General features: G+C 40.5%; 1 protein-coding gene and 1 long non-coding RNA gene across 4 annotated transcripts in view; one reads left to right on the top strand and one right to left on the bottom strand.

Moving 5' to 3' along the window:
- Window positions 1–21,063, top strand: part of ANXA4 (annexin A4) — a 94,359-nt gene extending 73,296 nt beyond the window's left edge. For both annotated transcript variants that reach the window (XM_042981642.1, XM_042981641.1), the window contains exons 5-13: window positions 1,111–1,224; window positions 2,474–2,564; window positions 4,564–4,643; window positions 6,759–6,815; window positions 12,010–12,103; window positions 15,860–15,955; window positions 16,491–16,549; window positions 17,766–17,888; window positions 20,003–21,063. In XM_042981642.1, the coding sequence (XP_042837576.1) occupies window positions 1,111–1,224; window positions 2,474–2,564; window positions 4,564–4,643; window positions 6,759–6,815; window positions 12,010–12,103; window positions 15,860–15,955; window positions 16,491–16,549; window positions 17,766–17,888; window positions 20,003–20,062 (774 nt within the window). In that variant the 3' untranslated portion in view covers window positions 20,063–21,063. The remainder of the gene's footprint in view (window positions 1–1,110; window positions 1,225–2,473; window positions 2,565–4,563; window positions 4,644–6,758; window positions 6,816–12,009; window positions 12,104–15,859; window positions 15,956–16,490; window positions 16,550–17,765; window positions 17,889–20,002) is intronic.
- LOC122237347 lies at window positions 1,201–23,639 on the bottom strand. 2 transcript variants are annotated; one of them, XR_006215789.1, is made up of 5 exons: window positions 23,349–23,639; window positions 11,877–12,022; window positions 3,865–3,973; window positions 2,928–3,094; window positions 1,207–1,284 (listed from the first exon to the last, which is right to left on the bottom strand). It is a non-coding gene; the product is annotated as an uncharacterized LOC122237347 (long non-coding RNA). The 2 variants fall into 2 exon arrangements; XR_006215790.1 differs by lacking the exon at window positions 2,928–3,094 and having other exon boundaries at window positions 1,201–1,284.
- Between the last annotated feature and the right edge of the window lie 810 nt (window positions 23,640–24,449).

Here is a 24,449-nt window from a genome sequence, read left to right on the forward strand (position 1 = left end):
TTATTTGTTCATTTATTCATTCACTATGTGTGGATGTGACCTAAAAATATGCACAAGAGATTGAAATATAGGGAGGGCTGTGCAGTCAGGTTTGTGAGAATCAGAGATCTGACTTAAATGGTATCTCAGCTCCTTATTTTGGTTGATCTTGAGCAGGGTCTTAAACTCTCTGACCTGTTCTAGGAGGAAATGTAAATGAACATCTTTAGAATTTGGTCCTTTGTCCAAAGAATCACATTTCTTTTTAGGAATTGAATCTTAAGAAATAATCATGAATGATCCCAAAGATATAGCTAAATGCGTGTGTACATAATGGCACAAAAATAGAAACAAGGGACTGATTAAATAAATTATATTGCATCTACATATAGAAATTTCAGCGGCTGTTAAAAATGTCATACGTGATTATTGACTTGGAAATATATTCAAAGTATATTGCTGAGTGAATACATTTAAGTCAGTGTCTACAGACTTTTTGATCTCAAGACCCTTTTACACTCTTATTGAGGACTTTTTTTGTTTTTGTGGAATATATCTATTGATATTTACCATACTAAAAATTAAAACTGAGGCATTAAAAATATGTATTTGTTAATTTATTTAAAAAACAATACATATATTACATATTAATATAAACAACATTTTAATGAAAAATAGCTATATATTCCAAAGCATTAACATTTAGTGAGCAAATTGGCATTCTTTTACATTTTGCAAAGTTCTTTAACGCCTGCTTTAATGGAAGACAGCTGGATTCTCATATATGCTTCTGCATCATTTGTTGTGATACATGGTTTTGGTTGAAGTATAGGAAGAAAATCTGGTCTTGTACAGATATGTACTTGGAAAAGGGCATTTTAATAGCCTTTTAACAGAATTGTAGAAATGTAGATATGTCAAGTAGCCTTTGCAAAACTCCACTGTACAAATGGGAGAGAATGACAGTGAAAAGGCAAATAATGTCTTAGTGTTATCATGAGGAGAGCTCTGACCTTGCAGGCCTCCTGAAGGAGTCTGGAGACCCCAGGCATCCCAGACCACACTCTGAGAGCGGCCGGGCTGGCTTAAGTTAGCATGGCAGTTAAACAGAGCCACTTGCTTGCCTTGCAGGACCTGATAGACGACTTGAAGTCGGAACTGAGTGGCAACTTTGAGCGGGTGATCGTGGGAATGATGACGCCCACCGTGCTGTATGATGTGCAGGAGCTGCGACGGGCCATGAAGGTGTGTGTCCCTCTTCTTCTGCAGCCACGGACCAGCTTCCTCAAGAAAGTGACAAAAACCCTGTGGGAGTGGGGAGGGAGAAGTTCAGGAGAAAGATTTTCCTTCACTGATGACAACTCGAAAACATGACATTACATTATAGCAATTGTAAACTTCAAAGCTGTTCTCCATAAAGTTATGCAATCATTTGCTCTTTCCTGTGGCTCCACGGGGAGTGGTTAGTTAGAGTTGTGCTTGTGGTGCAGCTTCAGGACCGTTCTTGTCATGTTAGCTGCTTTTGAGACGCGAAACTTCATGGCTGACACAGTGGAGCCTCTGGGGCTGCCGGAGGCTCACTACTGGCAGAAAGGGTTCTCAGCCTCCCTCAGTGCTAGATCCACTGTGCCCTAGCCCTAGGCTGACTGTTTTTAATGACCAACTACAAAATTCAAATACAGTTACCCTCCTCCCCGAACATGCCAGTAAATAGCCTTGTGGAAGGTTCTCAGCTAGGCTCTGGGAAAGCAAAGAGGTAACAGTCTTTGCCAGAAGATTCTGCCTTTCAAAGGAAAAGTATGGGGATGGGGGAGGCAGGCAACTGGGGGGCTTAGACTCTTTTTAAATTTTTTAATGTTTATTTTTGAGCGAGAGAGAGAGAGTATGAGCTGGGGAGGGGTGGAGAGAGAGAGAGAATCCCAAGCAGGCTCCACGCTGTCAGCACAGAGCCGCATGTGGGGCTTGATCTCACTAACCATAAGATGATGACCTGAGCAAAAATCAAGAGTCAGACGCATAACAGACTGAGCCACCCATGTGCCCAAGCATTGGACTCTTGATATCATCTCAGGTTGTGAGATTGAGCCCTGTGTCAGACATGGAGCCTGCTTGGGATTCTCTCTCTCCCTCTCTCTCTGCCCCTCCCCTGCATGCACATCTGCACGGTCTCTCTCTCAAAACAAATAAATTAAAAAAAAAAAAAAAAAGTACAGGGGAAGTCAAGGAAAGATTAAGCCTCTAGAGGGCAGACACTGTCCATAACCTGGCAAGATAATCAGCTGATAGAAACACCCCATAAATGTTTGTTATTATTAAAAACAATTATGGTAAACATTGGAATTTGGGCAGGACAACTTAAAAATTAGCAAATCCTGTTCCTAGAACCCAATAGGTTGCTTTTTTCTCTGCAGATTCCTGGTTATATGCCTCTGTGTCTGGGATTCAACATTATAAACTGACTCATAATTCCCTCTTCTCTGGGTTTCGTGTTTAGGGAGCTGGCACGGATGAGGGCTGCCTGATTGAGATCCTGGCCTCCCGAACACCTGAGGAGATCCGACGTATAAACCAGACCTACCAGCTTCGTATGTAGCATTCTCAGGGGCCCCACTGAGGTTTCACTGTGATCTGAAAAGTAAACTAGCAGTGGGTAGTTACCTACTGATTAAACTTTCTTCTTAGAGGGGCACCTGGGTGGCTCAAGTCAGTTAAGCATCTGACTTCAGCTCAGGTCCTGATCTCGTGGTCTGTAGTCCATGGGTTCAAGCCCCATGTCAGGCTCTGTGCTGACAGCCTGGAGCCTGCCTCAGATTCTGTGTCTTTCTCTCTTCCCCTTCCCCACTACACTCTGCCTCTCTCTCTCTCTCTCTCTCTGCACTCTCTCTCAAAATGATACATAAACATTAAAAAATTTTTTTTAAAAATACTTTATTCTTACAAACACTGACCATGAGGGATCCTTAGTTCCAAGCTCCACTTTTAGGCAGTTTCCTGTCTAGGCAAATGACAATCTGTTTGCTTCTCAAGACTTCTTTTTTTTTTTTTTTTTTCTCAAGACTTCTTAGGTGAAGATGCCACTCCCAGTGCAGTGTTTTATTACCCTGAAAGTTGTTCCCTATTATCAAGCAGAGAATCAAACATGTTTGTTCAAAAGTGGTGGCACCAATGAATCTTAGCATTTCAGGGAATGCCCTGGAGGGGCTCTCTTGCCCAACTTCTTACCTCCACACTGGACTCTATACCCTCCAGCCACCTAAGAAAGATAGCCATTTATTCCTCTCTTAAAAATCTCCAGAGGATGATGTTTCTGAAGAGTCTTTAAAAGATAATATGCCTTTTTGCCCTAAGAATGTAATTAAAAAAAAAAAAAACTGCTCAAAGGTTTAGATCCTATAGTGCTTGTTTGGTATTGTTTATATTAGCTAAATATGTCCATCAGTAGCAGGTTGACTAAACAAAATATGGTGCACCCACACAATGGAGTATTATGTAGTCATCAAAATGTATATTGAAGGATATTATTAAATTCTGTTAAATGGTATGGTATATGGATAAGTGAAAAAGACAAATCATAAAATAGCATGCTATGATGCCATTTTTTTAAAAAAGAAAAAGATAACAGGGGCACCTGGGTGGCTTAGTCGGTTAAGCATCCTATTCTTGATTTCAGCTCAGGTCACGATCTTGTGGTTCACGAGTTCAAACCCTGCATCAGGCTCTGCACTGACAGCGTGGAGCCTACTTGGGACTCTCTTTCTCTTCCTCACTCTCTGCCACTCCCCCGCTCATGCTGTCTTCCCTCACCCCAATAAATAAACTTAAAAAAAAAAAGAATAAAAGAAAAATAACATACGTATATAAGGAAAAATGAGGAAGGAGACTCACCAAGGTGGTATCGATGATTATTTCTGGGTGATTAGATTATGGTGGAGTTTTGTGGAGTCTTTTTCCCTCCATTTTACTTTGTTTTTCCCTGAGTTTTCCATGTACTACTCTGGTAGAAAGGAAACAAAACAGTAAGAGTTTTGGTAAGTGTTCAGGGCAGGAGATACTAAACCTTGGGAGCTTCGTTCGAACACTCCAATCCCCATGTCTGCCGAATGGATCTTCTACCCAAGGGCTGTGAAGGGCTGCAACTTCTCTGGGGAAGCTCTTGGTGGGAAGCTGCTAGAATTTGGGTCTGACATGCCCCCTGCATGTCCCCAAACACAGGCTCAGAAACTCTGCTCTGTTTGCCTTTCCATGTGCCAGTCAACAGTCACCGTTCCTTCCATCACTGAGAACCACGGTGGGGGCAGACTCCTGGATAGTAGTAACTGCAGGAGGAGGAGTACAGCCCCAGCCCTCTTGACCTTTCATTTTAAGGACCAGGAACATCTTGTTTCTACTATAATGACAAGCTAAACTTGCCTTGACCATTTTACAGGAGTTCAGTTTTGGAAAAACTGTGTGTGGGGTTGAAAACCCTCATAACAAACTGCTTCGGTAAACTGGCTGATCCTGGGGAGGACAGATGGTTCTGGAGCATGACGCAGCACTGGACAGGACTCTACTCTGATGCAGCTAACTTTGCTCTCTTGCCAGAATATGGGAAGAGCCTTGAAGATGACATTCGCTCTGACACTTCATTCATGTTCCAGAGGGTGCTGGTGTCTCTGTCCGCTGTGAGTCGCGCCCTCAGTGGGCTGCTCCTGATGGGGGTTGAGTTCTATCGGGATGCTTGCTCCAAATCCCCTTTTCCAGCCTTGCTCACCCTTTCATCCTGCCAGATGTGAATATTCCCCAAGTGTTGTTCTTGGGCCTCTCTGCTATTTTAATCCTCTCTCTTTTAGAGACTCTGGCTACTCACGCATGCCCATTTATTCAAATTTATATATATATAAATACCTAATACATGCCAGGTACCCTTGCTACTCAGTGCATTGAGACAACTTCTAGGCTTTAAGAGTTTATGTTGTCATAAAGGAATATGTCAGGTACACAGATTGCTATAATAAAGGCATGAAAAGTGCCAAAGGAGGAGCACAGAGTAAAAGGAAGTTTCAAGGACAGAGTCTGGTTGCAGAAACAAAGAGCAGCCTTCATGACAGAGGTGCTGGTTCAGAGAGGACTCGGAGGGTCTCTAGGATTTCAAGAGGCACAGATATAGGTGAGTGCGTTACAGGCAGGAAGAACAGCCAGAAAGAGGCAAGGAGGCAGGGGACATGGGGTGTGGGGTGTGTTCAAGGAATTGTTGGCTGAGCAGTTGGTTGGTGATTCTAGGAACAAGGTGGAAAGATGAACTGAGATCCCTTGTTGGGAGAGCAGTAGGGAGCTGCTAAAGGTTTGGGATCGCTGGAGTGAACTGAATTTTTAGAAGAGTAATGTAACAGTGATGTGTAAGATCAGTTGAACTGAAGGCTGGGAGGCCTGGTAGGAAGTTACCTCAATATTCCAGATGAGAAGTAAAGCAGGACTGGGCTAGTGTGGGAGGAGGGGTACCAGAAAATAGAAGATGCATACATGTGACATTTCACATGACTCCCCAATTTTGTCTTTATCCTGACGTCCTTCCTGAGTGTAGGACTCTCATTTCTCACTGCTTTTTAAGGTGTTTCCTTATAGTCTACAATCACCTCAAATCAGTCCTCCTAAACTAAACCTGAACTCATTTCCCCCCCAAACCAGCTCATCTTCCTGACTTCCTGTTTCTGTTAATATTGTAAAACAATAATATTGTTTCTGTTAATATTAACAAGGCAGGACCCCAGAAATCATCTCCAACCCCACCACACTCCGCCTGTGATATTTACTTAATAATGCTGACCTGCTTTACTTGTTTCCTTATTTTTTCCTCACTTCTTATTTCTTAGCATTTCTTAACTCATTTTGTTCTTTGCCTTTCAGATTTAGTACTCTGCCAAGCCATGCCTAGACCATAGAATATTGAGACAGCATAGCAATAGAGGTAGTCTAACAAGGGTGCCTGGGTGGCTCAGTTGGTTAAGCATCCAACTCTTGATTTCAGCTCAGATCATGATCTCACAGTTTATGAGTTTGAGCCCTACATTGGCCTCTGCACTGACAGCTCAGAGCCTGCTAGGGATTTTGTCTCCCTCTCTCTCTGCCATTCCCCGTGCTCTCTCTCTTTTCTCTCTCTCTCTCTCTCTCTCTCTCTCTCTCTCTCTCTCTCTCTCTCTCAAAAATAAATAAATAAGCATTTAAAAAAATAGTCTAACAGTCCAGAGGAAAGTAGCCTGTTACTCCTTACCATTCCTCCCAGACTTCAACCCTGCCCTTCCCATGAGCTGATGTTGGTGAGGGGTGAGGCATTTTCACATGCTCCTTAAGCCCCACTGCTGGTCCTAGACTCTTGATTCTCCTTTGTTCCAAGCCCTTATTTGGCAGAATTGATCAATGTAGATTTGCCGGCTAAGAAGGCCTTGAGTCAGCTGGGAAGACATAGGAGTGGGGTGAGCTGGTAAAGAGAGGAGACAGCAGTGGAGGGAGCAGTCAGCAGGCAGTGTTTCTCTGCTTCCCCTTCTGCTGGCAGAGACTGCCCAGGCAGCATGAAGGAGCCGCTGGCTCTGGTTGGTCATGTTCTCTAGGCACAGACCAGAGCCACAGGAATAATGCAAACACATTCAGAGGACATCTGCCCTCTCTCCCTAGGCTGGAAGTGTGACCTCTGTGGGCATTCTAATTACCATGTCCTTGGGTTCCCAGACATTCTGTCCTAACAGTGTGCCCCACCACCATCTTCATGGATACTCTCTCATTCTCTGTTTTGCTTTTCTCAGGGTGGCAGGGATGAAGGAAATTATCTGGATGATGCTCTCATGAGACAGGATGCTCAGGTTAGTAGAACTGAAATTTCTTTCTTTTCTTTTGCCAGTAAGACATGCCTTAGTTGGTGGATCCCGTCTTATATTTCAGTGTATATTTCCTGGCTGGGATATATTATAAAAAAAAAAAGAAAGAAAAGATTCCCATAGATAACCTTTAATGCAGAAATTTCTTGCAGAGATACTTGGGGCTTGAGGGTGATACAGGGCATCATTATATAAGCCTCCCTGTGTTCTTGACATTGGGACCATGGTGTGGCCACCCCAGAGAACCATGGACCATCTTTGGAATCACTTGAAGGTGAAGGGACCTGCCTTTGCTTTATTTACCTTGCATTTTTACTTCCCCAGAGAGAACATTTGACAGCACCTGTGTTAAACAGCTTGGCGCAGTGTGTACCCCATTGGGGTAAAATTAATATCAAACCCCAAGAGGCAGTTGTTTCCCTGGTGCCCAGCCCACTGATGCTGCCCTGGCACTGATGCCTGATCTATTTACTGCAGCCAGGTAACACTGACAATAAGAACTAATAAAAAGTGGGTCCTTACCAAGTGCCAAACACTGTTGAGCTCTTGATACAAAGTATGTCATTGAATCCTTGCAATAACCCTGTGAACCAAGTATTGCTATCCCCGTTCTATGGACAAGAAAATTGAGGCTTACAGAAGTCCAGTTCCTTGCTCAAGTTCACAGATAATACATGGCAGAACTGGGATTTGAACCTAGGCAATTTGGATCTAGATCCTGTACTCTCAACCAATATACAACTATGGGGAAGAACTGTTCCCATTCATTATGCAAGGTATGAACCACTATGGATTCTGCAGGAAAGAACCCGTTGCTTTCACCAAGAGGGAGAGGGGTATGTGTGTCATAAGAGTTCTGAGGATGCAGGGAGGCCCATCCCATACTAGAGAAATAGGAAATTGCCTCTAAAACAAAAGCTTTGAGGAGGGAGAAGGTATTGAAAATGCTGAACTCCTGGTTGCTTACATGAATTTCAGCTACCTCAAAGACAACATTTTTGGGTATGTTGGAAGGAGCCTCCGTAGCACAGGTGTATCTCAAACTAAATGAAGAGTTAGCAAGCAATTTATTCCTGAGACATTATAGCCACTGTCAATTGTTGGTGCGTTTCTTAGATGCCAGGCATTGCATTTAACTGCTTTGTGCTTTTTCCTCACAACACATCTGTGAAGTAGATATTTTTACTTCTGCTTTAGAGATTAAGAAACTGATGTGAAGATTTAAATAACTTATCCAAAAAAATCATTCCTAACTACGGTAAATGATAAGTAAATAAATAAATAACTTGTCCAAGATCTCGTAGCTGGTAGAATTGGGCTCCTTGAATCCAGGTCTGTCTGATTTTTTTAAACAAATGCAGTTCAATCAACTGTTTTGAGGGCTCTTCAAGGAGCCTCTTGGAAGTGATCAGCTGAAAGGGGTTTCCTACCAAGTTTGGGCTGGGAAAGTTGGACGGAGGAAGTAGAACTCAGAGTAGGTTTTTCTGGATCCTTCACCAAGAGGTGAGGAATTTAAGACCAACGCCCACTGATATTTCAGCTCTTGTAGGATAAGACAGTAGGAAAACCTTGTCAGCCTTTGCTGTGGCTTGTATCAGCAGCAGGGGGAGTGGTTGCAACCACTAGGTATTATAGCTGGATTTTGAGGAAAGTAAATGAGTTTGAGATGAGAAGAATGATCAGGGCAGGTGGAATCAGGTCATGGTAACTTACAAAAGGTAGAAATCTTAAAATTTAAAAAGGCTGTTATCCAACGAGTCCAATTTCATCTGTTCTTGGGATGAAACTGGCACTGAAGGACATCATAGGGAGTGCTCAAAATTCCTACTTTAAAAAGAAACTCATGGGGCGCCTGGGTGGCTCAGTCGGTTGGGCAGCCCACTTTGGCTCAGGTCACGATCTCACGGTCCGTGAGTTCGAGCCCCACATCGGGCTCTGTGCTGACAGCTCGGAGCCCGGAGCCTGTTTCAGATTCTGTGTCTCCCTCTCTGACCCTCCCCCGTTCATGCTCTGTCTCTCTCTGTCTCAAAAATAAATAAACGTTAAAAAAAATTTTTTTTTAAAAATAAAAAGAAACTCATGATATATTAAAACTACCCTAGGGGCACCTGGGTGGCTCAGTCGGTCAAGTGTCCAGCTTCAGCTCAGATGGTGATCTCAAGATTCGTGAGTTTGAGCCCCACATCAGGATCTGTGCTGACAGCTCAGAGCCTGGAGCATGCTTCAGATTCTGTGTCTCCCTCTCTCTCTGACCCTCCCCTGCTTGGGCTCGGTCTCTCTTTCTCTCTCAAAAATAAACATAAAAAAAGTTTTTAAACTACAGTAAAAATGCCCTTCAGAGCTTTGGCTGGATGACACATTTTGGTTCTCTTCTCCTGAAAAACAAATAAACCAGCGAATCTAAAAAAGGGAAAATCTGCATCAACACTGGAAACCATGGAGGAGGGCCGTTAAAATGCCAGATGGGCAGCAAACCTGGGCCAAGGATGCAGGAAGGACATTTCTGCCACAGAAAAGAGGCCAATGCCCCCAACCTCAAAGCACAGTGGCTTTGTGCGAACAGGAAGAAATTCCTCAGGGAACTCCTGTGTCTCAGCAGCCCTCCGTGGACTAGCAACTGGTGCTCCTGCTGGAACTCCATCCATATAAAAAGTGAGGAGCTCCGAGAAGAATCCCCTCACCTTGTTCTGGAGGAAAAGAACAGATCTGGATAGACTGCTCATCACTTAAAAATGAAAAAGCGTGGCAGTCAGCAAACCCTCAGCTCAGACGCTATGTGGCCTGTGAACAAACAGAAGCAGCAAGGGAGGCAAACAGGGCCACACTGTCAGGAAGAGGCAGATTTCACATGGCTTTGGACCCTAAAATACACAAGAGAAAAACAGGTTTCAGTGAAACAAGAGCTAAATAAAAAGGCAGTGAGAAAAGAACAGAGATGAAAACGGAGCCAGATGAAGGGCAAGAAAAGATAAAGGAGCTAGATGAGCCGACAAGAAGTGATCTTAGACAAAACAGGAAAATCTGAATTTTAAAGCTTATTACTTTATTACTTAGATGAACTCTTCGTGCCCTCTGAGCTTTAAAATTCCATGGTTCTGTGAATTGACTCTAAAGCAGTGAGGAAATTAGACAAAGAAATGAAAGAATAGATGAGTAGATGGAGGGAAGCCCAATGAGTGACAAAAATGTGTCAGTTAAGGGCATTTTGAGAAACTTAACAAGCCAGCTGCTGATTATAAATAAACAGTAGGGTTTTAAATTTAAAAAATTAAAAAAATTTTTTAATAAATGTTTATTTTTGAGAGAGAGACAAGAGTGTGAGCGGGGAGAGGCAGAGAGAGAGGGAGACACAGAATCCGAAGCAGGCTCCAGGCTCTGAGCTGTCAGCACAGAGTCCGACGGAGGGCTTGAACCCACGAGCTGTGAGATCACGACCTGAGCCGAAGTCAGACACTTAACGGACTGAGCCACCCAGGTGCTGCAAAAACATTTTTAAAATAAAACACACATAGGGGAGGGGAAGGAAAAAAAAAAAAAAAAAAGAGGTTAGAGTGGGAGAGAGCCAAAGCATAAGAGACTGTTAAAAACTAAGAACAAACTGAGGGTTGATGGGGTGTGGGAGGGAGGGGAAGGTGGGTGATGGGTATTGAGGAGGGCACCTTTTGGGATGAGCACTGGGTGTTGTATGGAAACCAATTTGACAATAAATTTCATATATTGAAAAAATAAATAAATAAATAGATAGATAAAACACACATAACATAAAATTTGCCATCTTACCCATTTTTAAGTGTACAGTTCAGTAATGTTAACTATGTGCATATTCCTGTGCAAACAATCTCCAGAGCTTTCTCACCTTGCAAAACCGAAACTCTATACCATTAAACAACTCCTCATTTCCCCCTCCTCCCAGCCAGTGACAACCACTCTCTGGCTTTCTGTTTCTATGAGTTTGACTAGACACCTCATACAAGGTAATCGCACAGTACTTGTGTTTGTGTAACTGTCTTGTGTTTGTGTACCTTGTGTTAGCATAATGTCCTCAGGGTTCATCCAGGTTGTAGCATGTGCCAGAATTTCCTTCCTTTTTAAGGCTGGATCATATTCCAATGTTTGTATAGCCCACATTTTGTTTATCCATTCATCTGTCTGTCGATGGACAGTTGAGTTGCTTCTAACTTTTGGCTGTTATGAATAATGCTCTGTGAATATGGATATACAGATATTTCTGTAAGATCTGCTTTCCATTCTTTTGGCTATATACTCAGAAGTAGTATTGTTGGATCATATGGTAATTCCATTTTTAATTTCTTGAAGCATAGCCATACTGTTTTCTATAGAGGCTGTGTTATTCTACATTCTCATCAAGAATGCACGGGGTTCCAGTTTCTCGACATCCTCGCCAACAGTTGCTATTTTCCTGTTGTTTTTTTAAAATAGCAGTGAGGTAATATGAATAGTAGTTTTGATTTATCAGTAATATAGTTAAAGTGGCCAGAGTCAAATTCTTATAGTCCTACCTGTTTGGAATATAAACAATTACTAATGGGGTCCTGGTTCTACTGTGACACCTTGTGTAGCCTTTGGCAAATCACAGATCATTCTACAGTAGTGCTGTCCAGTAGAATTTTCTGCGATGCTGAAAATGTTCTACATTGGCACTCTCATATGGGTGTCCACTGGCTAATTTTAATTAACTAAAATTAAATGAAATTTAAAAGTCAACTCCTCAGCCAGAGTAGCCACAAATGGCCACAGAGCACCTGAAATGTGGCTAGTCTGACTGAGGAGTTGACTTGTAAATTTTCATGAATGAAAATGTAAGTAGTCACATATGGTTAGTGACTTCTGTATGGTAAGCCTAGTCTAGGGCATTCCTTTCAGCTCTGATGATATATACTGTAGTATATAGTCTGTATATAGTCTGTATATAAGGAGTCTGTATATAAGGAGCTGCTGCTGGTGCTTGCCCTCTCAAGGAGATAGTAAAAGGTCCCATTAGTCATATACCTAAGGAAAAGTCTTGAGTCATTGTTTGCCACTCACCAACACCACTTCCACCCTCATCACCAACAAAATAAAACGCAGCCAGCTCAGCTCTTTGAAGTTCTGGAAATATTTATATATTTCCTGGCACCTTCTCTGTGATGTTTTAAACTTGTGCTTTGTTTGGCTTCAGGACCTGTATGAGGCTGGAGAGAAGAAATGGGGGACAGATGAGGTGAAATTTCTAACTGTTCTCTGTTCCCGGAACCGCAATCATCTGTTGCATGGTAAGGCACTTGCCTCATCTTCCAAAGAAGCTGTTTGAAAGACAGTGAAAACTATATTGTCCATAATTAATTTAGAACCTTTTCCCCTTTACTTGGTACAAAGAACTGATTGCACTGAACTGTCTTAGATATCTTACCTTGGAAATGTAGGAGTGCAACAGTGTGCATGAGAGCCAATTTCTGAAATATTAATGATGAATAATTAGTGGATATACAATGTATTCATAGGGGTTTGGCATTCCTGTTTGTAGGAAACCAACGTTCGCGCTCAGTCCTTTTTCTAAAGCAGCCCCATTTAATTAAAAAAAAATTTTTTTTTAAGTTTACTTATTTATTTTCAGAGAGAGAGAGAGAGAAAATGACTGGGGTAGGAGTAGAGAGAGAGGGAGAGAGAACTCCAAGCAGGCTCTGCACTATGAGTACTCGAACTCACGAACTGCAAGATCATGATCTGAGCCGAGATCACGAGTCGGACACTAAACCGACTGAGCCACCCAGGCACCTGCCCCATTTAATTTTACTTACATAAGAAAAAATCTTCAGTACATCAGTGAGTAATGAAGTAGAATTGTTGGTTGATATTTATTCCTATTTAATATCCAAGTTGTAAAGCTAATAGAAATTATTTCTTTAGGGAGTATGTGGCATAAGATAAATAGTGGATAGTTTCACATTTTATTTCCTATGTGTAATGTTTTTAATTTGCTTCTGGTAATGCTAGTCTTTGTAATGTGCTTTTAAACTTCTTTGGGAAAAAAATTGTGGAACATTTGTCGTCAGGTTTATTTTCTTGTAAACAGCAATAAGGATTAAATAGGATATTTCATCTTTTATATAAGCTCTTTAGGTCTTTATGTTGCAGTACAATTTTATAAACCCACCGTGCTGTATAATCACACACAATTTACAAAACCTATGGGAAATTTGAGGATGAGTTTGCTAAATTGAAAACATAAAGTAATTGAAAATTACAACACATTTGGAAGTTGCAGTGATTTCAGATATTCCACAGTGCCTAAAAATAGGTAATTACACCTGTTAATAAATATCACGGGCTACCATCAGATGCACCAACTTCTGACTCAGCTCCTTATTTCTTCCCCTTGCCAGATTACTAATTACATAAATCTCCACCTGGTGGTATTTCCCAAGAACTGCAGGTCTGCTAAAGACCATGCAAATACCTTTGTAACAATTTTCACTTCTCAGCACAATTGTCGGGAAGTTATAAAATATCTGCTTGTAAACGACTGGAAGAAAATCTAAGCACTATTTGGATAAAGAAAACTTCATAATTTTCTTACCAACAAACGATAATAGTGAGGATTCAAATAACTAGGGTTTTATTAATTATCTTCCCAGTGCAATGCTAAGCATATGATAAGCATTGTTTGTTGCAATATCCCATTGGAGCAGCCATTATTTCCCCCATTTTACAGTGACTTGTGTCAATGAGATCTTTTGATTCCAAGCAATAGACACTGACTCCAACTTAAGTAAGAAGGAGAAATAATACAGAATGGGACAAGAGGGAAAATGGAAAAAACTGGTGGCTCATAGAATTGAAGGAAGAGCTGAACAATTCCAGGAAGAACAGAAATCGAGGCAGTTCTGGGGATCACAGTGGAAGGGAGTCACATATTTTACTTGTAAGGCAGAGTTTCTCAGTCTGGTCTTCGTTGAAAATGCTGGTTCTTGAACCCCTATTTCAGACTGGCTGATTTAGAATCCCTGAAAGTGACATTCAGGACGTTCCCCAGGTTCCCCAGTTAATTCTTCTGTTCTCTGAGGTTAAAGCTGACTCAGTGCTTTTGGCCATTCCCATTATCTGCTCATTTATAAAACCCCCAGGAGGGGGAAAGCCTGGGTGGCTCAGTCAGGCATCAGACTCTTGATTTCAGCTTAGGCCATGATCTCATGGTTGTGAAATCGAGCCCCACATCCCACTCCATGCTGGATGTGGAACCTACTTAAGACTCTATCTTTTTCTCTCTCTTTAAAAATTAATTAATTAATTAATTAAATTTAAAAAATCCCCAGGAGGGTAAGACTGGCTGTGGTCCGATGAACTGCCCACTGATTTGGTAGAGCTTATGGTGTATGTTGGGGGGCAGGGATGTCTGTGGGTTGACAGCCATGTGAAAATCACACTGATGGGGCCTGGGGCAATACCCCAAAGAGAGCAATGTTAAGAAGAAAAAACAGATATCCACTCTAAGAAGGCTCCAGAAGGAGACAGCGAGAGGAAAATAGGTTCATCGCATTCGAAAATACTTGGCAAAAAGTGAAAGAAAAACTAATTATGTTACAGTCTATTAAAAGAGGCAACCATTTGTGTCAAATGTGACTCAGTATTCAAGGGGTTGACTTACTCTAGTTTTAAGCCAAAAGGAACACACAGGTGATTGCCAAGGCCAGAATTGCAAAAAGACATGTTCTGCTCATTAAGAGAACAATGAGAAAAGAAAGCACATCTCTCTAGATGTTAGGTTCATTTTATGTGTGAGAAAACAGGGTCCCAAATAAGGGAAAGGACTCACCTGATCTCCTCCGAGAGTCACAACATTCCTTCATCCTCCCCTCGCACCCATTCCACTTGCCTGTGCCTCCTGGGTTCTCACTGACACTGCTAATTACTTTCTTCCTGAGGTATGCCAAAGAATAAATAGTGACTGCTTTGGATTCTGTGTCTCACTCTGTCTCACTCACACTCTGTCTCTGTCTCTCAAAAGTGAATAAACGTTAAGAAAAATTTTTTTTTCGGGGCACCTGTGTGGTTCAGTCGCTTAAGCATCTGGCTTTGGCTCAGGTCATGATCCCACGGTTTGTGGGTTTGAGCCCCACGTCAGGCTCTGTGCTGACAGCTCAGAACCTGCAGCCTGCTTCAGATTCTGTGTCTCCCTCTCTTTCTGCCCATCCCCCACTTGTGTTCTGTCTCTCTCAAAAACAAACATTAAAAAAATTTTTTTAATTAAAATAAAAAATGGGGGTGTCTCAAACGTCCATTGATGGATGAATGGATAAAGAAGATGTGGTATACATATACAATGAAGTATTACTCGGCAATCAAAAAGAATGAAATCTGGCCATTTGCAACTACGTAGATGGAACTGGAGGGTATTATGCTAAGTGAAATTAGTCAGTCAGAGAAAGACAAATGTCATATGACTTCACTCATATGAACACTTTAAGATACAAAACAGATGAACATAAGGGAAGGGAAGCAAACAGGGAGGGGGGCAAAAACATAAGAGACTCTTAAATATGGAGAACAAACAGAGGGTTACTGGAGGGGTTATGGGAAGGGGGATGGGCTAAAATGGTAAGGGGCATTAAGGAATCTACTCCTGAAATCGTTGCACTATATGCTAACTAACTTGGATATAAATTAAAAAATTAAATTAAATTAAATTTTTAAAAACTACTTGTAAAAAAAAAAATGGGGGCACCTGGGTGGCTCAGTCGGTTGAACATCCAACTTCAGCTCAGGTCATGATCTCCCGGTCCATGAGTGCCAGCCCCACATCAGGCTCTGTCATGACAGCTCAGAGCCTGGGGCCTGCTTTGGATTCTGTGTCTCCCTTTCCCTCTGCCTCTCCCCCACTCACACTCTGTCTCTGTCTCTCAAAAATGAATAAATGTTAAAAAAATTTTTTTTAAATAAACAGTGATCTCTGGAATGCTCATTCTCTCCATAAATTTCAGTTTCCTCTATTCTTTTTATTATTTATAATTCCATTTTGTTATTGTTTGTAGTGTTTGATGAATACAAAAGGATATCACAGAAGGATATTGAGCAGAGTATTAAATCTGAAACATCTGGTAGCTTTGAAGATGCTCTGCTGGCCATAGGTAAGCTGGTAGAGGGTGGGAAGTAGAGAAACAAATGTTTACCGACTTTTCCCCTTACTAGTTTGTTGTCATGGGGATATAGGTGTTTTCAGGGATTTAAAAAAAAGTTTCAGTCACTCATAATGAGATGCAGAATTTTAAACAAGAAGTATTATATATGATCTGATTATTATTATATTATGTAGCTTTATATATTTTATATTCTCTGTGCCTTTATATCTTAATATACCGGAGAGATAATCCTATACTAGCTGCATCTTGTAAGTCTATGGATGGTTAGAACTAATAACTGTTTCATATGGTAGGCATAGTAATCATTTTGAAACTATATGCTGCCTTTTGCTTTAATTGCCTTTATTAATTATTTCTCCATGGTCTATGTTCATAAAACATAGACCTTGGCTAAAATTCTTCTGACAAGGCAATCAAGAGAATACTACTTCATACCTTGTAGAAACAGAGAGAACAATTGTCACTTTTTTCTCATAGCTTTTATACTTTTTTTATTTCTTTTTTTTTTTTTATCTCTTAACAGTAAAGTGCATGAGGAACAAATCTGCATATTTTGCTGAAAGGCTTTATAAATCTATGAAGGTAAATGGCTCATTTTTAGCATCTGAATGACTCCAACATGTCTTATGTCCACCTTCATGTTTACTTCTGTTTCCCATACAAATTAACCAAAATCAGCTTGAGATACTCAGTTCAACTCATCAAATACTTCACCGAGTGCCTGCTAATGATAATACTAGGTAATATTTATTGAGTACTTACAACATGTGATCACCATTCCTAATGCTGTATACATATGGATTAATTTTATCCCTATAACAGCTCTAAGGGGAAGGTCCTATTATTAACCCCCATTTTACAGATGAGAAAACTGAGACATAGGGAGGATGTGCAGTTTGTCCAAGGTCCTCAGTGAGGAAGTAATGGAGCAAGGATGCAAATATTGGCAATTTGGCTTCAGAGCCCAGGCCCCTAACCATGCATCATACTCTGTGCAGAGACTGCTGCTGGGAACCGTGAGAGGTACAGGAGAGATTGGAAGGTAGGAAGGGGAAGACACATGTGTGCAAAATACCAGTAAGAACAAAATAGAATATAAGACAGTAGTTGAGGATCCAAATACATAGGAACACAGAAAGAAGAGTATCTTCCAGTATTTGTTTAGGGGGTGAAGATCAGAGAAGAATATTTAAAGAAGTTGGTATATTTCAGCAGGACCTTAAAGGAAATTTTACAGGGGCACCTGGGTGTCTCAGTCAGTTGAGTGTCCGACTTCGGCTCAGGTATGATCTCACAGTTTTGTGAGTTCAAGTGCTGCGTTGGGCTCTACGCTGACACTTCAGAGCCTGGAGCCTGTGTCACATTCTGTGTGTATCTCTCGGCCTCTTCCCCACTTGTGCGGGCCCTCGCTCTCTCAAAAGTAAGCAAGTAAACGTCAAAAAAAAAATAGATAAAGGGAGTTTTACGTTGGAGGATTTCATCTGGTAGGAAGGATGGTAAGGCTGGGGAAGGAAGGATGACATTCAGTGGGGAAGAATCATTGCAGGTGAGGCAGGCAGTCTGAGAACACCAGGTATGTGTCTCGAATGGCAGAGAGCAGTCTCCTCTGGTTCGAACACAGAGTGTTGGAAAGGTAGGTTGTGGAAAGCCCTGAACACCATGGTGAGGAACAGTATTCCACAGGCTTCTACAGGCTTTGTGGTGCAAAAGACGTCATCAGGAGAGCCATGCATAGGCTTGCCTTGATAGGCTAAAGAAGAGCACTGAGAACCAGCATGGATCTTGTTTTCTTCCTTAGGGCTTGGGCACCGATGATGACACCCTTATCAGAGTTATGGTTTCTCGAGCGGAGATTGATATGATGGACATCCGGGAAAACTTCAAGAGGCTTTATGGAAAGTCTCTGTATTCCTTCATCAAGGTAGGTCATGAGAGCCCGGCCTTGGCCCAGGGGAAAGCTCTGAGAAAAGAAATGGGGTTCTGACCTAGGTATTCAGACACTTCTTATCCGTTCCCTGGCAGATAGCACCACTTTTAAAGATCTTACTCTAATTCAGGTATTTCCAGTTTCTTTCCTTTCACAGATGTTTAAATCTCTGCCAGGTTAGAAGCTGGAAATGTTTGCCTTCTAAATATAGTAATTATGTTGACCCCGGACAGAGAAAGAGTATATTGTAATGAATACTTTTAAAAGTGTCACTTCCTTGCCTGCCTGCTTACAGTGGAAGATAAGCAACCAAGTCAGTCATCCAGAAACCCAGGGCCAGCTAAGATCTACAGTGGGAAAGCCTGTTAGTTACCCTGGATTTCTGCCTTTATTTACCTGGCAGCAGACTTCCCGGAGTCCTAACTGGGCATGAGAATGACAAGAAATGATTCACATCCAGGGGTGCCTGGGTGTCTCAGTCGGTTAAGCGTCTCACTTCAGCTCAGATCATGATCTCAACAGTTCGAACCCCATATTGGGGGCTTCAGGCTGACCGTGGGGAGTCTGCTTGGGATTCTCTGTCTCCCTCTCTCTGTGCCCCTCCCCTGCTCGCGTGCTCTCTCTCTTTCAAAAGTAAATAAACATTTTTTTTAAAAAAGAAAAAATGACAAAAGTAAGAAAAATGTAAGGTATACTTATAAGGAACAACTAGAATACAGTGACATGTAAGCAGCTGTAAAAAAGAGGCCAGGGAAAAGAACATTATGCTATAAGGAAAAAGGGATTATGCTATAAGGAAAAAGAATTTAAGGAGAAAACACATTAAATAGGAAAAAAGTGATCACTTTATATTAATAAAGGCAACTATTCACAACAAAGATTAAGTCAAGAAACTTTTAAGTGCCAAATAAGTGTTGCATTCAAATCTATAAATAAGAAATTTGAAGCTCCAAAAGAAGACATTGATGGAAATATATGCCAGATAGAATTTAACACATCCTTATTCTTTGGCAGATTGATGAGACAAAGCATAAAGAAAGATATATTAAGATTTAATTTAAGAGATATATATTAAACTTTGAATCCAATAGACAGAGATTCCCTCTTTTCTAGTGCCCATGAAGCACAAACAAAAATTGATCTAATAATTAGACCATAAAACATTATATGTAGAAATTATAGCACCTTTCTGGAAGGCTATTTTGCAACATGTACTAAAAGGCTTAAGAAAATGCACAATCATTGGGGCACCTGGGTGGCTCAGTCAGTTGAGCACCCAGCGGCTTTGGCTCAGGTCATGATCTTGTGGTTCCTGGGTTTGAGCTCCACATCGGGCTCTGTGCTGACATGACAGAGCCTGGAGCCTGCTTCGGATTCTGTGTCTCCCTCTCTCTGCCCCTTCCCCGTTTGCATTCTGTCTCCATCTCTCTCTCTCTCTCTCTCTCTCTCTCTCTCTCTGTCTGTCTCTCAAAAATAAACATTAAAAAAAATGTTCTTTAAGAAAAGGCACCATCATTAATCTGGTAATTCTCATTTTATGAAAATCTATCCTGAGTAAATCATCAAGAAAATGCACAAAAATTTAACTACAATTGCTTATTATAACAGTATTTATAATAGTGAAAAATTAGAAAAGATAGAAATATCTAACAGTGGGGGAGGGTAAGCAAATTATTTTACCTATATAAAACGGAATACTATTTAACCATTAAAGAATGATGTTGTAGAAGAACATTTAATAAATTAAAATAGGGAAATAATCTCTATTATGTAAAAAAGCAGAATACAGAATACTATACCCCCTCACATAGGAATCCATACATATAGAAAAAGGTCTGGAAGGATATTGCACACACCAAAATACTAAGAATATCTCTAGATGGTGGAATTAGGGTTTTTATGTTCTTTTATGTCTTTATTTCCTATATTGAACAGGTATTACTTTTGCAATAAAAAAAATAACAAGTGTTATTAAAAAAAAAATTAAAAAATACCTCTCTGAGAAAAAGCCAGAGAAGACTGAAAAAGTTAACATGGTTGACTCCGAGCTGTGTATTCGTTTTGAAAACCCGCTTATCAGATTGTTCCTTTGCTTCCCTTGCCCCCAGGGTGACACATCTGGAGACTACAGGAAAGTACTGCTCATTCTCTGTGGAGGAGACGATTAAAATAAAATCCAGGAAGGATAGGAGGATTCCCAACACTTTGAATTTTTTTTTCACTTCATTTTTCCACACTGCTATTAGTATTATCGCAGAATGCTTATTTCCAATTAAAACGCCTACAGATGCTTCTTAGGGTATAGACTGTATTATTATTCATCTACAATTACTCATTATGATGCTTTAAAGCTGTACTTGCATTTCAAAGCTTATACAACTTAAAAGGAGATTTTAAATTAGAAATAAAAATGTACTCCATGGTTTTAACAGATTTCTTCCTTGTTTGTGTTTCACAGAAATTGGAATGTATTAAATTTATTTCATGGTTTTGGTGAAAAACTATTAAAGCAGAAGACTCAAAGACTGCTGTAAAATCACTTTGCTTCCCTAATTCTGTTTTCAAAGTGGCTAGTAATTTCTTTATTTGAAATTGTGAGCATGTAGTTCTTAAGAATATCAGTCCGATTAGCTGTTTTACATGGTCATACTCTGAAAACATCCACTAATCTCCTTTGTTTAGATTTTGTCTATACTGTTAGTTGATCTCTACAAAAGTTTGCATGGGAGACTTCCTTTCTCACATCTTATATTAAGATTACTTACTCTCTCCAGGTTGAAGTATACCAAAATCACCAACTCGTCTGAGCAAATTAAATTCTAAGTGTGGTTATACAGGTCATATATGTCTGGTTAGCAAACATAAATGCTGAACATTCCACAATATTATGGTTAATGTCTTAATCCAGCTGGAAGATGAATGGAAAAAAACTAAGTATCCAACCAGGTATTATACTGGTGATGGTGTAATGTTCTGAATTTACTTTTATTTACAGGAATTTTTTTGTGCTAAAAGTAATTTTTTAAATATTTTTCAATTTTGTTGATTTGTAGTAATTTACATTTGCACTGTGCCTTTCAACTCTAAAATTATTCTGAAGTTGTACTTGATTTTATTCAAAGGTTCAGTTTATATACGACGTGGAAAAATAATTTTAATAAAACATGGTGTCTTTAAAATGTCTTTAAAATATTCTTTCTCTAATTGACTTTTCCACTTTGGAGATTTTTCACCCTGGCCCTGAAAGAAGATATCTTTAAAAAACTTGTGTTAGTCAGTTTCTGTTAGAAACTACAACCTAAAGAAGACATCCAGATGGCCAACAGGCACATGAAAAGATGCTCAACGTCACTCCTCATCAGGGAAATACAAATCAAAACCACACTCAGATATCACCTCACGCCAGTCAGAGTGGCCAAAATGAACAAATCAGGAGACTATAGATGCTGGAGAGGATGTGGAGAAACGGGAACCCTCTTGCACTGTTGGTGGGAATGCAAATTGGTGCAGCCACTCTGGAAAACAGTGTGGAGGTTCCTCAAAAAATTAAAAATAGACCTACCCTATGACCCAGCAGTAGCACTGCTAGGAATTTACCCAAGGGATACAGGAGTACTGATGCATAGGGGCACTTGTACCCTAGTGTTTATAGCAGCACTCTCAACAATAGCCAAATTATGGAAAGAGCCTAAATGTCCATCAACTGATGAATGGATAAATTGTGGTTTATATACACAATGGAGTACTACGTGGCAATGAGAAAGAATGAAATATGGCCCTTTGTAGCAACGTGGATGGAACTGGAGAGTGTGATGCTAAGTGAAATAAGCCATACAGAGAAAGACAGATACCATATGGTTTCACTCTTATGTGGATCCTGAGAAACTTAACAGAAACCCATGGGGGAGGGGAAGGAAAAAAAAAAAAGAGGTTAGAGTGGAAGAGAGCCAAAGCATAAGATACTCTTAAAAACTGAGAACAAACTGAGGGTTGATGGGGGGTGGGAGGGAGGGGAGGGTAGGTGATGAGTATTGAGGAGGGCACCTCTTGGGATGAGCACTGGGTGTTGTATGGAAACCAGTTTGACAATAAATTTCATATATTGAAAAAAAAAAAGAAACTACAACACTTGATTTCTGCTCAGTCATGATTTAATGGTTCATGTATTCAAGCCCTGCATGGGGCTCTGAGCTGAGTGTGGGGCCTGCTTGAAATTCTCTCCCTCCCTCTCTGCCCATCCCCCCCCCAAATAAACATTTTTTAAAAAGAAACTACAACATTAAGAAAAAATAACATATTTAATCTTATGTGCAGTCACTGCTATAAAACTAATGTTTACATATACCAAACACTACTTAATAATATAAAATAATGTATTTAATTTATTCTCTGGAAATAAGTGATACTCTCTTATAAGTGGAACATTTGTATTAAATAAGACTACTTGCCTTCTGGGGTACCTGGGTGGCTCAGTCAGTTAAGCATCTGACTTTAGCTCAGGTCATGATTTCATGGTTTGTGAGTTCGAGCCCCACATCAGGCTCTGTGCTGACAGCTCAGAGCCTGGAGTCTGCTTTGGATTCTGTGTCTTCCTCTCTCCCTGTCCCACCCCAGCTTGCACTCTCTGTCTCTCCCTCAAAAATAAACATTAAAAAAATTAAGAAAAAGAATAGCTGCCTTCTTTTTTCCTTCTATAATATCTATTGTATTTTGATAGATGAAATACAAAGATTTTTTTTTTCAATTTGTTTTTACTTGCCCATTATTAGTGCTTGAGCTAATGGTGAAGGCTATTTGTACAAATACTTAGTCATTCCAATTAATTACAGGAAATAGTACTGCTGCTTTGATATGTACCTAGAAGAGTATGGAATCTTCAACTTTATTTGGCTTTGGAAGCATTACAAAATTTTAGTAGTTTTAGCTTTAAATTATATATGATTTAACCAAATTTTTTAAAACAAATTGCATATGGTGACTGGATATTAACATTTGTTGACCGGAAGCAGGATAAAGCCACCTTGGAGGAATGTTTGTTTATTGTGAAGAACAAGCATGACTTTGGAATATAATTATGAGGCAACTTTGTTCTTCTGTCCCACTGTTTATTTACATTTATTCATGAGTCTACTTCTCCTGTCATTAGATGAAAATTCTGATAGTGCTGGGACTTTTCTGGTCACCCTTAGGTTTTAAAAAGTCCTACTGTGCAGTCCCTTATGGTCATTAATTAATATTTAGTAATTAATATGTCCAGTCAAAATTCCAAACTTGATTTATAATTGAGGCTTCTTCAGTTCTGGCCTATTGTTCAGCTCTGGACTATTGCCAGCAGGAGTAAGGAATATGGTGGGTTTCTCTTCTTTCTCCACTTTGGTTTCCTTCCCCACACCCATCCCTCCACCACAGCCCAAACTTAGCCAAAAGAGTAAAGGGGAGCAGGAAAGTTCTTACCCGACTGTTCTTGCTGTGGTGATAGAGGATCAGTACTGTGAAACAGCGGCAGATATTTAAAGCTGAATCTTAGGGACATTCTCCTGGGGTGCCTTTATCAATTCCTTTCTCAGCCCCTAGGAATCTGATAATACTTTCAGGTTCTTTGCTGAAGTCAGTTTGACCTTCCACCCAGGCCTCTGGGACAGAATCTAAGATGATCCCATGCTGGCTCTCTTATGGTGGCCCACACTTGCTCCATGGGAAACACGTGCGCACACATCCCTTGTGCTGACAAATTCTAGGCATGAAGACTGATCCCCTTGCTGCCACCATTGTCTGCTCCCCCCCCCCTCCTGCCCCCACCACCCCCCACCAAATTGCCTCAGCCAGCTTCTCCTGATTCAAATTTCTCAGGCATGAGTCGGACACCAGTCCACTCAGGCCCCCAAACTACATGTGGTGCTGATGAGAGTATAAATTGGTTTAATCATTCCAGAGAACTTGGAAATAGCTAATAGAGTTGGAAAGTTCACAGGAAATCTACTTCTAGGAATCTATTTGGTGAATCTTTGTACATGGTGTTCATTGCTACTCTATAAGAACATTAAAGTAGAAACAACCTAACTCCCTCAAAAGATAAACAAATTGTGGATTAGTGACACAATGAGCAATGAAAATTAACTGGAGATTAACTGGATAAGTCTTAAAAGTAAAATTTTGAGAAAGAAGAAAGGTGCAGAATGATAGGTACAATATGATTCCATTTAATTACATGCCTAAATGTGCTAAAGAACATATAGTGCTTATGGGTATATGTTTAAGAACATGCATGGGAAAACGATAAACACTATTCTCAGGATAGTGGTCACCACAGTGGAGGGAGAGACAGAGATGGAGAGGGAACTTCTATCTATAGTGTCCTATTGAAGAGAATGAATCAAAGCTATTTTAATTTTAAATTATCATACGTGTGGTGGGACCATAGGTGTTTACCGTATTACTCTGAGTAATTCATTGTAAACACTTTATTTAAAAAGTAGCAGAATGGTGTCAGGGAGTGAAAGCTGGCTGTCCAAGGCAGACAGCTGTAAATTTTGCTTCGGCCTCCAGAAGGCACTG

Source organism: Panthera tigris, chromosome A3 (genome assembly GCF_018350195.1).
Source record: "Panthera tigris isolate Pti1 chromosome A3, P.tigris_Pti1_mat1.1, whole genome shotgun sequence".
NCBI lineage: Eukaryota > Metazoa > Chordata > Mammalia > Carnivora > Felidae > Panthera > Panthera tigris.